This window comes from Saccostrea cucullata, unplaced genomic scaffold (assembly GCF_032062105.1).
Source record: "Saccostrea cucullata isolate Sc308-1 unplaced genomic scaffold, CSIRO_AGI_Scuc_v1 ctg4070, whole genome shotgun sequence".
In the NCBI taxonomy this organism is placed as follows: domain Eukaryota; kingdom Metazoa; phylum Mollusca; class Bivalvia; order Ostreida; family Ostreidae; genus Saccostrea; species Saccostrea cuccullata.
In genome coordinates this window covers 60,477-77,728 of record NW_026939890.1, presented here as the reverse complement: position 1 = coordinate 77,728, position 17,252 = coordinate 60,477, and the positions used below count along the sequence as shown (strand labels likewise).

General features: G+C 33.2%; 2 protein-coding genes across 2 annotated transcripts; one reads left to right on the top strand and one right to left on the bottom strand.

The window, feature by feature from the left end:
* The first annotated feature begins 428 nt into the window (after window positions 1–428).
* Window positions 429–8,702, top strand: LOC134254231 (collagen alpha-1(XII) chain-like). Its single transcript, XM_062736780.1, has 9 exons — window positions 429–762; window positions 986–1,001; window positions 3,025–3,075; window positions 3,280–3,648; window positions 4,363–4,593; window positions 4,872–4,886; window positions 5,768–6,109; window positions 8,018–8,113; window positions 8,540–8,702. Exons 1-9 carry the CDS (start codon window positions 724–726, stop codon window positions 8,686–8,688), a joined length of 1,308 nt encoding a protein of 435 aa, XP_062592764.1. The 5' UTR covers window positions 429–723; the 3' UTR covers window positions 8,689–8,702.
* A 182-nt stretch (window positions 8,703–8,884) lies between these two features.
* On the bottom strand, window positions 8,885–16,614 carry LOC134254226 (uncharacterized). The gene is made up of 10 exons (XM_062736777.1): window positions 16,461–16,614; window positions 16,039–16,281; window positions 15,522–15,667; window positions 15,199–15,334; window positions 14,975–15,112; window positions 14,498–14,707; window positions 12,767–12,916; window positions 10,913–11,050; window positions 10,692–10,779; window positions 8,885–9,252 (listed from the first exon to the last, which is right to left on the bottom strand). Exons 1-10 carry the CDS (start codon window positions 16,501–16,503, stop codon window positions 8,907–8,909), a joined length of 1,638 nt encoding a protein of 545 aa, XP_062592761.1. The 5' UTR covers window positions 16,504–16,614; the 3' UTR covers window positions 8,885–8,906.
* Window positions 16,615–17,252: the final 638 nt, after the last annotated feature.

The following is a 17,252-nucleotide window of genomic DNA, read 5'->3' as shown; positions in this document are numbered from 1 at the left end:
GATCTATAATTAATTTTAAACATATTCTTGTTTTGATATTAAATTCATTTTTTCAAAGTATTTATCCCTTCATGTGTTAAACAGACATTATTTTTAAATATTGAAAGTCTTTATATCATTGCTGATTTTTAAATTACAATGTAAATTATTATCTGAAGATCATTAGCTTCAATTTTAACGACCTACTCCTGTTTGAAACATTTTTTACTAAATCACAAACACTTTCACGACTTTATAGTACTGAAAATCCTTCGCCACTTCATAAGACATCAATAAATGAGATTAATAAGGATCAATCTATATGAATTTTAATATTGTTGAGAGCTTTCACACTCTTGCCAAAGTTTGTGGTAAAATATTTTTCTTTGATTTTTCAAAAATTGAAAGCATTCATACTGACCACCTGAAATTAATCATATTAAAATCCAATTAATTCAGACATTTAAACAAAAATGACAAGGCTTTGGGGTTAGGTAAACAGTACACGCTAACGATATCGGCTTCATTGATAGAAGAATTTCATTCTATCCGGATTTTTCCGTCAATCCGTTTAACGGTGTAAGTGGTCATAACAGACCAAGTGTACAAATTTAAGCCAAATTAAGATAATCTGGAGTCTTTTAAAAATAGGGTCCCATGAAGTAATAGCTCGGCATGATGTTATCACAATGTTTCAAATACGCAAACGAGCTATAATCAACATACACTGCCTTGATTTCCATTATGGATAACTATAATGTATATATTAACATTTTATCTTTGGTAAGTAGAAGATGTATTCATTGATTTATTTTGACCAAATTAAGTTTTTTCTCTTTTAAAACTAATTTAAACAGATATCTGTAATATAATGCTTCATTTTTTTAAAACAATTTTTTAGAATTTTAGATGCATACATGTTCCAATTCGCAAAGTGCAAAAGTTCTTTTAAATTTGAAATTTTCTATGCATTTTTTGAAAATCTGTTTCACATTTTCTATTGTAGATACTCATTTGGCTAGGTAAGGCTTTTTTTTGTCTATGTATATGATGTACTAACACTTTCGCATTTTTGAATAATTATTTATTAGGGGAGGGGGTGTAGATTTGAACGTTCTGTTGTAAACTGAAAAAAAAATTTTAACGTACCTGTTTGTTTGATTATATGTGCCTACTAGCACTTTTCAAAAAAAAAAAATATTAATATAAATTATGATAAAGAAAAACGAATACGAGAAGGCCATCACATTGTTAAGGTGGAGGCAGCAAAAATTGCAATTCTTGCTTTTACATGTGCATCCATTAAAACTACAGCTTACACCATGATAAAAACGAAATTACATGTATAAGCAATTTTAAAAGCATATTTTATTCGAGAATATTACATCTCTTAATCATGAAACGCCACAAACAAGGTATACAAGCAATAAGTCCATTACCCCCACCTACCCCCGGACATAAATACTGACAAAATTTAAGGAAAGGATAATATTTTGCCACATGGAAAATATATGCAATATGAACATTCAATTTTTCGCCCATCCTATATATCAATTCTTAACAAGGGTTTTAAAAAAGTCCATGTAAGAAAGTAAGCATAATTTTCATCAGAACACGAATGGGTATAGTTTTCTATAAAATATAGTAAGAACTTCTTTACTAGATGTCGAAAATTTATATTTGGTGGGGTGGGGGGGGGGGGCAACAAAACCATGTTTTTTATATTTATTATATATGTATTATCATGTATTTTGAAAAACGTTAAAAATATAATTCGTAATTGTCAAAAAAAGCTTATTAATGTTTTACAATGTTCCTGTGTGTTTCATATTAAGAAAACAGTTCCATTTTGATGGTTTATCTTCTGAAAGTTACAGAATAATGAACACACTAATTAGTATTTCAAACCAACGATGGGTCTGCAAGATTTTAGTAAACTTCAATGTACTTAAAATTATTATACAAAAATAATCTTGACTCCTTACTGATCCGGACAGCAAAACTAAATGGCTCTCAAATTTAAATTGTTACTTTGTTGTGCTACACTAACGAGATGTATGGTAGCAATGTGTATTAAGGTAATGACAGAAGCAGGTTTTTGTTTAACTATCTGATATACCAACAAAACACGGTGAGAGGGGACTAAGCCGAAAAGTTTACACTTAGAGTGGCGTAATTCTGAAGTGTTGATTTTAAAGATTTTTCGCAAAGATAGTTTGCTTATCCATGAAGAAAGATGGAGCAAGTAGAAATTCTTGATAATTTTGCTGGTATCTTGCAATACGTGGTATACACGATGTCGATCAAAAAAGTTTACTCGTTTGGTCAGATGTGGATACAGGCGTACTTAAAAATACCAAGGAACTTTTGGAAAAGAAAACACCAAATTTTACCAGAATTAAAAACATCAAAACTTCCTACTTTTCAACTCTGTATGCAACCATTCCCCACATTAAATTAAAGTTTTAAGGCATTTTGAAATCATTGACAGTTGCTTTTTCAATAAAAACGCTAAGTATGTAACGTCGTGAATGCAACGCCTTATTGAAAGTCCAAGGATAACAGAGAATTGTACTATTTCTATTCTTATGTTGACAGGATATATCCCAGTGAGGTTGAAATTAAAGATTTAAGTCTGACATATTGTTTCATATTTGGATATTTTACCAGAAAATGCGTTAATAGTAACACAACAACCGAGACTTTTTAATAAACGTTATTACTTACTTTTTTTCAACTTCCCTTACGTATGTAGCAATATACTCTCATCACCTGCGCATGGGGTTAAGATCTCTCAGTTGATTCGATAAATAAGAGCCTGCTCTACGTATGAAAAATTTCTGAAACGAGGTTTAAGTTATTGACAAACAAGTTGATGAAACGAGAATATCAATTGCATTGTTTAAAAGAATGCAAGTGCATAATAAAGGTAGCCAAATAAAAACATTATTCATGTATACTTGAATGTTGTAGAATGTACTGAAATCAAAACTTTATTACCAGTCAAATTAAGAAATCATTTATTACGATTAATTTATATTCTAGGTAACACAGACTCACAACTGATCTTTAACCTCGCCGAGTCTTCGAGTACAGGTACAGTTGTAGACATAAAACATGTACATGTAGTCATACCTTCGTAAATGCAAACGCATTAATAGACTATAAAAACTTAATATTATACAGGTCAAATTAATTTAGTACATATAACCTTCCGGTCTGTGCCTTATATTTTTATGTCTTTAATTTGAATTAGAAGTATTTTATGAACCCTCACCTTTTTGACATACTTGACAACAGATTGTTCTCAGGATGCCGACATTGCATTCCTTATCGACACCTCCAGAAGTCTGGGTCTACAAGCTTACCAAAAGGAACTCCACTTCGTTGAGCGGGTCTTAGAGCGGTACGAGATAGGACCGAACAAAACCAAAGTAGCCGTGATAACCTTCAGTGCTGGCAGCAAACTGGAGTTCGACTTTAACCGATATCAGACGAAGGATGAGGTACTGAGGGCTATTAGGAGTATCCCGTACACGGACGGAATGTGTACCACTATATACAGGGCACTGAAGCAAGCTAGAGAGGAAGTGTTTGTTCGACAGGCCGGCGACAGAGACAACGTGAAGAATCTTGCAGTCATTCTGACAGACGGAGAGACGAACCCAGGTACCTATAAGCATGGAACCAAACCTTTCTTTATTTACCGTATAAGAGGAGCCTCCATTTGTTTCATATTTAAGAACAAATTGCATATATTCCCCAAGTTCATTTAAATTGAATGCTTTTCAAATCTGCATTGAAAAACTATTTATATGGAAGACTTTATTTACCGTATAAGAGGAGCCTCCATTTGTTTCATATTTAAGAACAAATTGCATATACCTATCACGCCTGAGAATTTGTGCACATGTGTAAACTATTTAAAAAACATACTGAATATTTCAAGAGTACCTTAACATCCTGGCTACATCTGATTTGTTGAACATTCATTTTATTTCACATTTTCAATTCCACATTGAATATTTTAATACGTACATCATGAATAAGAACCAGCAAGATCAACGCTAAGCGGAGCATCCATTTGCAAAAAAGCATTTATATTAAACAAAGCACTATTCAACATCGATTCCAATGCAAATTACCTCACTTCCGTTTAGCACAAAGGACCAAGTAACCCACACACACGCTATCATTACTAACCCCCCCCCCCCTCTCCCAACATCGTTGCGAGGAGATAAAACATATGTAGATCCACAAAATGTTGCCTTTGTTTCAACTTTAAACGTGTTTGATTTTCTTTCTTGCACGAGCTCTGTCTCTGCAAGAGTTACCGATTTAGTCATCTTTATGTTAAAATAAATGGTGAATTTGCACATTTAGGTAGGTACGATCTCTTTACTTTCCCGATGGCTAAGTCCCTGACGAGACAGGAAGCTAACGATTTGAAGTTTCACGGCGTGGAGGTGTTCGGTATTGGGGTGGGACACCGTGTGGATCACGTGGAGATGATCGGGATATCGAGTGGCGCCAGGAATTACTACCGCGTGGACGACATCGACGACTTGGAGAAATCCAGACTGTTCCACGTACTTCTTAACAAAGTCTGCGCAAGTATGTCCTGTTTGCCACTTACTAGTATTTGTAATCATTCTAAAAAAATTTAATTTATATAAGTATTAAAGTGTTTTCATATACAAGTAAATGTCAAATTAATGCATGTATTGAATGTTTGGAAGAGCAATCACGGGTTTATTAGGGTTAGTCTGAATTTTGTCAAAGTATGATTTCTGTTGGAAACTATTTTTTGCTTTGGTAGCCAAGAACGTTTTGACAAGAATTCATTAAAAGCTGCATTTTGTGATAATCTTACTGTTTTTCTAATCCTTTAGGTCCTCTAAGACGGCGTAGGTACATGTGTACTTCTTTGTTCACGATTTTATTGCGAGCACTCTTATACTCGTTCACTTTGTGTTGCATTGCACTGTACTGGTATACGTATGCCAATTGATGCTCTTTTACATTTAAGCACACTAAGTACAGAATATCAAGAGGAAAACAAATGTTGAATATTTAATATATAACAATTGTGTTTTTAAATGTATGGAAGACAATTTTACAAAGGAAACTAATTGCAAACATAACAAAATAATGACAGAAATCATCTTTTCGATTTCAAACCTCATTTTCTTCTCCTACAAATCTCTATATTGTATAGGATTTTTTTTAATTTGATATCTGTAAATACATTAAATGTCCTAAACTTTTTAAAGCATTTTTCAAGATGCATGTTCATAAAATTAACAGACATGTTTGTAAAACAGGGTGTATGTCCTAAATATTTGCAAAATTAAAACCCTAGTAATTGATAGGAAGTCAGGATTAAGTTAATGAAACAAAATAATTTTCAATCAGATTAAATCACAGGGGCCGGTAACATACTGTTTTTGATTTTACGTAATCACTATATACATGTATATACAAAAAAGGACTCTTTTTGTGTACATATAGTGATTACGTAAAATCAAATACAGTAAGTTACAGGCCCCTGTGGATTAAATCAGTAAATTTATATACTGCTGAAATTTTTTATAAAGAGGACTTTATACTGTAAAAGTTTAATTTAATTAATTAGCTAAGCTAGTTTGATTACACCCATTTATTTGTACTATTCTGTTTTAGTGCTAGTATTCCTATTCGATTGAAAATTATTTATTTTTTTAATAAACTGACAATGATAAAATGTGGAGTTTTGGTAAACATTAACTTTATCATATTTTTCTTGTAGGATGTAACAACAAGCCTGCCGACATCTTCTTCATTGTGGACAAATCCTCCAGTCTCGGAAGCGTGGCAAACTTCGACAAGGAGCTCTCCTTTATTGCCAGATTCGTGGAGGGGTTTAACATTGGACAGGGTGCCCAGGATGTGAGGGTGGGCGTTATATCCTTCAGCACGGACGCCCAGCTAGAATTTGGACTCTCTGCTCACAACGACAAAAGGAGCTTACAAGACGCACTGCTTAATATCAAATTCTCACTTGGAAATACGTATACTCATAAGGCGTTTGAAATTTTACTAAATCAGGGATTTTCTGCCTCCCCACGCCCCCTTACGGTACCTCGTGTGGGTAAGAGCCTTGTAGTCACCATACTAAAGAAATATTGATAATATAATGCGTATAGTGAGCGGAGCAACATTCTCTTACATGTGTAATGATAAATATTTAAATATTATATGATGCAGAAATGGATAACTATATAACTTGTACCATTCACTTTTTTGTAAGATTGGGATTTTTTTTAATATCAGAAATGAAATCGTCCGCTCACGAGTTTTGTGTAAAAAAAAATGCACTTAGATGCTATGTTTTATTTCTGAATTCATTACGGTATATTTCATTAAAAATCAATACATGTACTTATTTATAAGAGCAATTTGTCTGAGTTAGGAATATATTGCAATATTTGCCTTTGCGAAAATACCTTTCTATTTCTATATTTTCGTATAACTAGAAAGATGTTGGATTTTATGATGCAGTTACCAAGAGTTTCCTTACAAAAACTTTAAACAAAAAATTAAAACTTAATTCTTTAAGGTCTGTAAATGTATCCTTGTTTGACGTTGACGATATGTTTAGATTCCTTCGTTTAAATATTTTTAAGAGCGTAAATTCTTTTTCAAGTGCACATACTTTCTAAGTGATCCACTTCAACTATAAGTTTTCTCGGGGTAAAAAGTGTGCAGTGAATTCTTACTTAATGGTACTGGTAAAATGAATGCAATGACCGATTTATATACGTTACACCTGTACCATTTCCTACATGTAACTTTCATTAAGGTTAAGGTTCATTAACCCATCTGCTAAGAGAGACAACTCTCATTGGAATAAATGAATAATCATTATATTTTTAAATGTTTGCAGTAAAAGAAAGAAGATGGGGGATAAGGCGGGCAGAATGCCTATAGCGTCAGATTTCAAGAAATCACATTTGATATATAAATTGAGTATATAAATTGCATATCATTATTGAAATTTATGAAAATACGAGGAAAAAAAAACATTTTCGGAGAGAAAATAAATATCTTTAAAAATTTCGTTTATAAAAATATTCGATGGTATACGTGGGATTCGAACCCCAGTAACAAAATACCTTTGCATCAGATTGCTTTGAGACTAACGCGCTAACCACTATGCTATACGGCTCATGATGTGTAGGGGCATTTAAATCATGTTTGTGATATGACCCTTGACTTAATGGACTTGAAGTATTTCTCGGAAAGATGCGCATGTTTTGTCATAAAAGCGTACTTTTAAGGTATAGTGGGTCTTCGCTCCATTTTTTTTTTGTAAACCAAAAAATATTTATTTTATCGCAAACTTTTAGGATTATCTTTCAAAAAATGGAGTGAAGACCCACTCATATTGAAACATTTTGTTAAAGTATGAAAAAATAATCGTTTTTGTTCTTTTAAGTCTGTGTATGCTTTTTCATAGGCAAATATTTTCAGTCTTTGTGAGATTTTTGTAAGTTATTTGGATATAATTGAGAATAAATTTTTCACTTCTTATCTGTTGCGCTATAGGCATTCTGCCCGCCTTATCCCCCCATCTTCTTTATTTTTAATTTGCTATGCAAGGTAGCCTGAAGAGGCATTACTTCATAAGTTACATTTCTTTTGAATATTTATCAGCGTTAAAGCAAAGTTTTATATGAATTAGCAGAGGAAACACGAAGCTTAAACTGTCAGTCCATTTGAAATGTTCTATCGATTGCAACCCGTCTCTATAAAATTTAAAGTATATGCATATGCCGATAAACTTTTTCAATGAGAAATGTTTTATGAAGACCACTCAAAATTTCGAATACATGTATTGAATGGGGATTAAACTGAAATGAACCTCTGACAAAATCTTGCTGAAATAAAAAGTATAAGGAAATAAAGTAATAAAGCACTCCTAGATATCGGATATAGTACAGAATTTTTTAATTTTTTTTTTTTGGAACATCAATTTTTTAAATGAGAATTATTACAGGTGTGATTATGACAGATGGGCAGTCCACGAATCCATATAAACTAGACGACGTCCTAAAGCTGGTCAAACTCAGAGGAATAGAAATATTCTCTATTGGTATGTTATACTACATTACATATATCACATTGCCTCAAACGTCAAGATTTCATCATTTTTATTAACAATATTTTTATCAAGACATAATATATATATTAATATAAAATATAATAACCCGAATTTTTTTTAAAATCAGATTTATACATGTAGTAATATGTTCTTATAATAACATGTACATGTATATTAGACAAATTCAACTACAACCGAAATTCTCAGAAAAATCTGAAACACTGATATACTTCCTTAAGGATATGTCGAAGTAGTTTTATAGGGAGTACCAATATTGTTATCTGAATATTTTATCCAATTTATCTATAATAGACTGGCAAATGAAAGACAAATTCATTATAGCCAATGTTAACGAATATTGGTCGTAAAACAGACAAAGGAAATCAATCTATGCCTATACATGTATTTTTACTTAAGGTTTTGGAAGCGTGGACATTCCTGAGCTAAACAAGATGGCGACAGTTCCTGACCACACTCACGTGTTTGTCGTGGATGATATTCACACGCTCGACACCGTGCGGGACGAATTATATCTGACGATCTGCAATCTGATTGGACAGTCCTAACACACACCTACCCAATGTCCAAAACTACCTCATACATGCCTCGTATTTTGGTTATTGAATAGCTTTTGAGTAGATAGCCGTTTTGGTGGTCTATTCTTAGCATCAAGATTGATACCAAAGGGCAACTAGTAAAACTAATGACATGCAATAACGTTTTCAAGATTATTTTATAATTAGCATATTTAGTTGTTAAAAGTTATTTTAATATTTTAATGACTTTACGTGATAGTTTCGTACAACCCTTGAACACAGTATATTTGCATCTTCCCGTGCGATAATTTTTCGTATTGGTGTAGTTTACAGCTCATTGTGTCATAGTCATTTTCATGTATACTCTTCTCATCTGCTGTAAGTACTTTTGTACTGTCTTGAACCAGCTGTTTTAGCGTCCCCTCGAAATTAAGTTGATTATAGTTTAAAATACAATGATTTTCAAGAAATATGTTATTGTATATCCCACTTTTTGGTTGTTGATTACGCTTTTCAAGTATGTAATAAAATGGTTCAACGACTTTTTCTTCTGTTGTCTTGGTAACGACACTTCCTTCTGTTATTGTGGCTTGTCTGAAATGAAAACAGTGTTTTATGATAAAGATGAAAATTTTGTCAGTTAGCTTTACGTATTCTATCGCTAATAGCCCCAGATTCGATGATCCTTTTGTTTTTATCAATAAAATCAATTTTCCAAAACAGCACAGTTGAGTTATTTTATTCCAAATGATTAAAAAATTATGAGGATTATATGCATAAATAAGACTATTGAAGCCAATCCTGCCGACACAATGATTATTCAAATTTTCTTTATCATGTATGCTATAACCTTTCTCTTGGTAAATCCTTTATACATTATACTTTGAAAATCTTTCAACCAAAATCAATTTCATATAAGATTTCGGTAATGAAGAGCAGAAAATTATGTCCGTTTAGGGATAAAATAACATCATATTTTATGAAATATAACTTTAAAGATATTTTACAGCTTTTCCATAATAAAATGCTTTACAGATGAATACTCAAAGCGTAAAATCGTATACTTTCTTTGTAAAATTGGAACCTGCAACCTATAACCTGCGATAAACTGAATACACAGAAATCCTGAGTTGTAATACCGGCTACTCATGCGGCATTCAAGTAAAAGAGCCCCATCATTACTTTTTATGAAAATATTTTAAAAATATACAAACATTATGAATTATTTCTTCCTGTCAATCCTTTATATAACCCATACTTTGAAAATCTTTCATAGTAAAATCAATTTATATAGCGGGTAAGCATACTATGCCGAAATAAGTCACGTTTATTTACTGAATAAAATTCTTCTATGCACATAACTTTATGAAAACTTAACTCACAGATGAATGCCTTATCGATTACGCCATAAACGATCACTGATTGATATAATTTTATGAAATATATAAACTGCAAATTTATACAATTGACACAAGAAGGAGAAAATAGACAAATATTATTTGAAAACAGTTATATTATTCTGAGGAACTTTAGATTAATGTGTACAACAATCTTTCAAACTAATTACATACTTTTTATGAAAATATTTTAAAAATATAAAACGCTTTTTTATATGACATTCCGTGTATTTTTCCTTAAGGATGTAAATTATCATTAGGAATCCACGACATTCAAATTTCTTATAACACACAGAAAATAAAGATGTGTTGCCGCGCGAAAATACACATTAGGAACTATATGAATTTTCTATAACCTGGGAACCAAAATAACTGTATGCAAACAATTTTAGCATCAATATTTTGAATTAAAAACTTGCAGGTCGCTGTTTAAGCATGAATTTTCGTAAAATACTACATATGTGCGTTTAAATAATTAACAGTCAGCATTTTAATAACAATGTTTGTTGCATTTATGCATCATCTGACGTCACTGATATACGTCTAACGCGCGGTATTCAATTTGTCGGCACGGCCAGGTGTGTTACAGGACCGAAGACAGCCAAAAATATTTATTCAATGCTTAAATGTACTCACCTTGATCGTTTGATATAAAAACCAACCAGCACCATGGATAAAAATAGCAGAATTACCGCTCCAGCTGGAACAAACACCCAGTACATCACTGTATACCAAAACAAAAATAATAGACATATAGTAAAGTTATGGGCTTTGCATAATTACCATTTTGATGGTGACGAGAGTTAGAATGTGTAGTCATCTATACCAAATCTTAAGATGATGTAGAAGTTTCTTACACTTTGTCTCCATGTAGGGAGATTCGCCTTTAATTGAAGTCACGTGGGTAGTCTGAGTGGTATCTGTCGGAGTGTGAGTATTATTATGAAAATGTGGTGGACCATTTACTTGTATATCTTCCGATGCATACCTTAGTCCTGAAAAAAAGTAGACTGTATTTGTATTTCGCTTTCACAGTACATATCTGGCTCAGCATCTATCACTTGATGTGGAAGTCACAAATTAATCTATTAAGGATCTTAACACCTATGAAGCACAAATAATTTTTGTTCCATGCATTTGTTTCTAATAATAAACGCAATAACCAGATTTAAAAAAAAAACAAGGTATTTAACGTAATTTTGTTCAAATAATCATATCAATAGATATTTGATGGCCAGTCGATCTCTAAGATGTGTAATCCAAATAGGGCCACCTATTATTATCACAACATCAAGACTAATAGTCGATGGTGCAATAACTTTCCATCATAACAATGCCATCGTGTCATTTGCTATCAAGTTGCTTTTTTGCTCTTGCAGGCAATGTATAATGTCATTTCTTGATTGTTCAATCGCATCATCGAGATATCTTTATTGTACCATCGCATCATTGTCATCTCTTAATATTACCGTCGCATCATCTTCATCTCTTTATTTTACCATTGCATCATCGTCATCTCTTAATTGGATCTTCGCATAATTGTCATCTCATTATTGTATTGTACCATTGCATCATCGTCATCTCTTTAATCTCTTTATTGTACCATCGCGTCATCGTAATCTGTTTATTGTACCATTGCATCACCGTCATCTCTTTATTGTACCATCACATCATCGTCGTCTCTTTAATCTCTTTATTGTACAATTGCATCATCATCATTTCTTTATTGTACCATCGCACAATCGTAATCTCTTTATGATACCATCGTCCTCCCTTAATTGTTCAATTGCATCTTCGTCGTATCTTTATTGTACTATCACACTATCGACACCCTTTTATTGTACCATCAAATCATCGTCATCTCTTCATTTTACCATCGTTTTCTCTTTGTTTTAACATCACATTATCGTAATTTCTTTAGTTAACCATCGTATCATCGTCCTCTCTTTTTTACTATCCAATCATCGTCCTCCGTCAATTGTATCGCATCATCGTCATCTTTTTAATGTACCAATGCATCATCGCCATCACTTAATTAAGCCATCGCATCATAGCCCTCCCTTGATTGTACCATTGCATCATCGTCACCTCTTTATTGCTCCATCGCATCATCGTCCTCCCTCTATCGTATCATCGCATCATTGTCATGTCTTTATTGTCAACTACATTATCATCATTCCTTTATTGTATCATCGCATCATCGTCATTTCTTTATTGTACCATTGCACCATCGTCACAGCTCTGTCGCACTATCGTCAGCCAATCATTGCGTCATAGGATCATCGACCAAAAAAACTCGATGATGCGATACTGAACTGCACCATCGTTCAGGAACCCTGCACAGCGAGGATGACAGTTGTTCATGTCATTCAGTTTTAAGAGCAGACTCCAACTGCGAACGTGCTGGATATCTGATGTTATATCAATTGGGCAACCGATCACAGTTTTCTTTTGGATAGGTAATGTCACACAAAGACTGTTATTTCTAACGCAAGACTGACATAGCGCTAGGTTCTTGTCATTACATTGTCAAATGCAATACCCGACCGACCAGTGCTAGACACTGAATGTATTGCTGCAATTGGCGATGTCAGTTGTACTAGTTAGCTACTAGTTAGCTAAATGACGTCGACAAGTCCTTTATTTAATGGAACTGACTGATGCAATTATAGATATGTGTTGTATTAATTACCAGATGACTAATGTATTACCCGACTGACAGAGTGATGGATATTTTCTGCTACAGCTTGTCGATGTTAAACCCCATCCTCCATCTTTTCTGTATTGCAAAGCGATGCATAACTTTTCCTGGATGTTTAGAAATGGAATATGGCGTCTCAAAGACAAGTCAATTGTTGAACCTAAAATAAGAAGATCTCTATAACAGGTTCGTTAGAAAAGAAATCATTTAAATAAATGGTAAGGCTTGGTATTGGCGCTCTTTATTCTCAATACTACAAGTAATGCATTTTTAAACAAGTAGAATACACGTGAAATACGGAGTAATTTTCATAGTATAGTTTTGCTTTCATAAGAATTTAATCGAATATTGATTTTTGAGATCAATGAGATTTTCGAAATGAATTAGCGAAATTTCTTATAATTCTTTACAGATCCTCGAGGGGCATGGAATATATCAGGTAAGAATATAAAAAACCCATTTTGTAAATGTCAGTTCTTTGATTTACATGCAAATAACTCATTAATAACTTTTTTGAGACATAACGACCAGATTTTGCATACTGTCCTCTACAAAACTTTAAATTTTTCAATTAAAATTACAAATTTTAATTGAAAAATTCAAATTTTTGTAGAGGACAATACATTCATGTAATTTATATTAAATCCCTACAACTCAGGTATTTCCACTCATTTGTCGACTCCTTATATTAGGTGAACTTCAAATTAAGGACAACACAGAAGCTGCCACATCTATTTCACATTTGGAAGTGTTTTTCCTGACTACAGACGAGTAAAAGCCAACTAACAGCTACTTTTTTATGACAGACGAGATTACTCCAGCTTTTCCATGGTCAATTTTCCTTCTTTATGTACTGATATTCAGCTTACACCTGAATATGGTTTTATGCCTCCTAACCTGTTCGTTACTTAATAGCATGCTCCGAATACGAAAAAAATTTAAACCAAGGCAGGCTATTTACAAATAGGTTGAACTTGCAGGGATTTAACAACCTCATTTTGAGTCAGCAATGCGTAACTTTTATGCCTTTATAATGGCCTATAAGTTAATATCAAATATCACTGGGTTGTACATGTATTTTTATTCAATTCTTTCATACCAATTGTTAGGACTTTTTTTGTATTATTTGACTAGGAAATGTTCCGTCTATTTGGGGTATGATCGGTCATCAGGGGATGCTTAACTGATCTTATCTCTGGAATTTCTAGGGTCCGAGTTAAATGCCCTGTTCAGATCTAGTTTTTGTTTGAAGTTTTATGACATCAATAACTGTTCGTCATCTTCACCCTTTTTCATATAAAACAGTTATTTAGTTTTTGGTAATTTCTATGTAGGTAACGACAATTTGACGGCCGTGCAAACTCATTTCCGGAATTTTTCTGTGGGAGGAGAACAATGGGCTTTTATGTATAATATTATCAGTATTGACACTTAGAACTTTGCTGCATCAATCTGACAGTTTCCTGGATTTTAAAACTGTTTACTGAGTTACATGCTGCATTGCATCTTGATCCCCAAATCGATGGGCTCTCGAACGATTGACCTCCACGAAGAGAGGATCAATTTTGCGTTAATTTTCAAGAATAATTAACTTCATTTGCCCCCAGTATCTCGTTTTTTACGCTAAATTTATGACAATTTCCAGCAATAAAATGAGCTCTTCTTTAACACTCTCTCTCTTCCTGCTTACCGTATGAACGGGTTATTGCTTTGTCGATAGGTCTTATCAAAATTAACTCACCGTCAGTCCAGATCTGTCGCTTCCTTGTCAATCCAGTCCAATAATAAACATTTGAGAGATTCAGATTATGATGGAAAATGGCGTCGCGGTCCACTAGGTACCCATGCATCTGATTACACTTGTAGCTGGCAGTGTACCAATCTGTTTTCTCAGACACGACATACAAACAAGGGGTTGGTTGTTTCAACCATTCACACATCGCGCTCTCTTCTACAAAAGCATGTGGAACATCTGGGTTGCAATATCCCAATTACATAAAATTATTGGCATTTCATAAAGATTTGTCAAGGAAGTTATCTTTAATTTTAGAGAGAAAATTCAATTTGCAAAAATTTTAATCGGTATATTAGAACATTCAGAGTTTGTGATTACTGTTACAACACATCGAGTATTTTACAATGTTAATGACTTAATTGGTAATCACATTTTTAGAAGATGAATGTTACAATGAAAACAAAACTTTTTTAGTATACTTACTAACGTAGCAGATAAATTGGTGATGTTGGCTACAGAACTCTGTGGACCAAACATATTCATCCTTTGAGGACATTAATAAGGCACAGTCCTTCCCATATTTATGTGTAGTTGGCTCGTGTAGACCCCATTCCACAGAATCTAGTTTTACATGTAAAAGCTTTGTTAAAGAAACTTGATGATCAACCTGGACGGAAATTTCAAAAGAAATGGTGTTATTGACAAACCCCAAGTTGGAAAGACGGAGGAACGATTTTGACCGCCACAAAACTCTCCGGGATTTCCCGCGCATGCCCTGTTACATTCATAGATCTGGGTCTCCTGAAGACTTGTCGTATCATAAAGACAGTAACATTTAAGATCCTGAAAAATGGATGTTTTGTTAATTGGTAAAACACAATTCACTATATTCACAACTTTCAATGAATACCTTTAAATATGTAACATGTTATAAGGTATTATATAGAGTATGTTGCAAAATTTGAAGGGTAAGTTGCAACTTCTTTTAAAATTTGCATTACGGGAAAATGTTATAAGCTAGTACATGTACCTGTAGCGCAGCGAATGGTCGTTTTAGCACTATTTTACAGAAAGCTGTACACAGTTCTGGGTGGTTATTGTGAAGATTAGTGTACACTGCAAATGTCAGGTTCCCTTGGAAGCAGCCTGTAATTCTACCCATCTGGGGTCTCTGATCTACGTACAAGTATAAATACAACATGAACACTTGTTGTGCCTTAATATAATTCTACACCAAAGAAAAAAGATATTAATTTTTTTTCAAAAGATCCAAACACATGTAATATTAAAATGAAGATAGATTGATGGTTCAAAAAAGCATAAGCATTATTTTAACAAAAAAGTCTTAAAATAACTATCATATGAAATCATTATATAAGGTTATCAAGGTTTTTTTTAATCAGAATAAGCAAGTACACTGTATATATGTTCTTATTTTAGGATCATTGACATACATTCGACATATGCAGGCATAATCTATGATTTAAGTCCACTGCTGAAACTTTTTTTTTTTATTTAGAGACATATAAAAGTAGAGTAGTACTCACCATGAGACCACACCCATTGATATTTGGTCTCTCGTCCTCCGATCCAGAAAGTAGCAAGGCTTCTGTTGGTGAATTCGTGAAGTTTTCGTTCGACTTCGAACATTTCTTGTTCGTCCTTGAAGGTAGCAAGTTTTTCATAATTCCTGTCGCATGTTCTTTCGGAAGCTTGCCAGGATTGCGGATTTTGAATAACGTTTATTAACTTCTCCTTGAAATCATACTTTTCAGAAGACACCAAATTACCTGAATTGTGATACATGTTTTAATTTCAAAAATTTGCTACACATATTTATATATTCTATAATTAATTTTGGTGTACAAATTACCATCCTATATACTCTTCTTAAAATCTTAATTAAAAAAATAAATTTTATCATCTCAAACCGGAAGTATTCTATCCGATAGGTTGGTAGAAATCTCACCTAAAAGTAAAGTAACCAAGAGACATCCAAAGGATACCACCATATTGACATGCAGTGTCAGAAAGGAGGTGAAAAATATAAGTATAAATATATGCTTAATACCCTGACTAAGTGTTTTGGATTTTATTTCACGCGCATTTGAGAGGTTGATACTATTCGACCACATATAAACGGAACCAGCATCTTTAGAATAAGGTCAGCGAACGAGTTAGACAGACGGCAATTACAGAAAGTAGTACTGAAAGGACTGACGACAGTACTTAGATTAATCCGCCTGACTGTCGACTACTGTTCATGCTGTTGATTGTGATATCCTACAAATGCTTCAAATGTTTAATTTATGAAGACAAGACAGACATTGTTCTAACCAGACGTCAAAGCGTGCAGTACGCCATTCAGCAAACCAGTAAATAGTCATACATGTAAGTGTGTGTTCAAGTGGCATAACAATTCGACAGGAGCAAGTTCACTATTAAGGTACATTAACAAATTAATGGTATATAATACACATAGAATGTACTTTTATAAAATGATCTGCAACCCATTCACTCCATCTTTCTGTGTTTGGCTTTTAAGTATTATTATCTAAATATGATCTTTTTTTTATCTTGATAACAAAAAGTGTGCATTGTATGAGTTGCGAATAAAGTAATATTGTTGAACAAATGGCAATGTCCATATATTGCAATGGAAAAATCCCAAATATCTGTCTAATCAAAATGTACAGTGGCACTATGTAGTACATATTCTATGGGTCTGTAGGAGAAAGATTCTGTGGGTCTGTAGGAGAAA

Bases quoted from the DNA above. Each gene is read 5' to 3' on its own strand.
- LOC134254231 (XM_062736780.1), top strand. From the start codon at position 724: ATGGATAACTATAATGTATATATTAACATTTTATCTTTG. The intron at 3,076-3,279 runs GTACAGTTGTAG...ACTTGACAACAG, and splicing joins CGCCGAGTCTTCGAGTACAG to ATTGTTCTCAGGATGCCGAC. The intron at 8,114-8,539 runs GTATGTTATACT...TTTTTACTTAAG, and splicing joins AATAGAAATATTCTCTATTG to GTTTTGGAAGCGTGGACATT.
- LOC134254226 (XM_062736777.1), bottom strand. From the start codon at position 16,503: ATGGTGGTATCCTTTGGATGTCTCTTGGTTACTTTACTTTTAG. The intron at 12,917-14,497 runs GTGAGTTAATTT...TTCTTATTTTAG, and splicing joins GCGACAGATCTGGACTGACG to GTTCAACAATTGACTTGTCT. The intron at 11,051-12,766 runs GTAATACATTAG...ACTTTTTTTCAG, and splicing joins TCCATCACTCTGTCAGTCGG to GACTAAGGTATGCATCGGAA.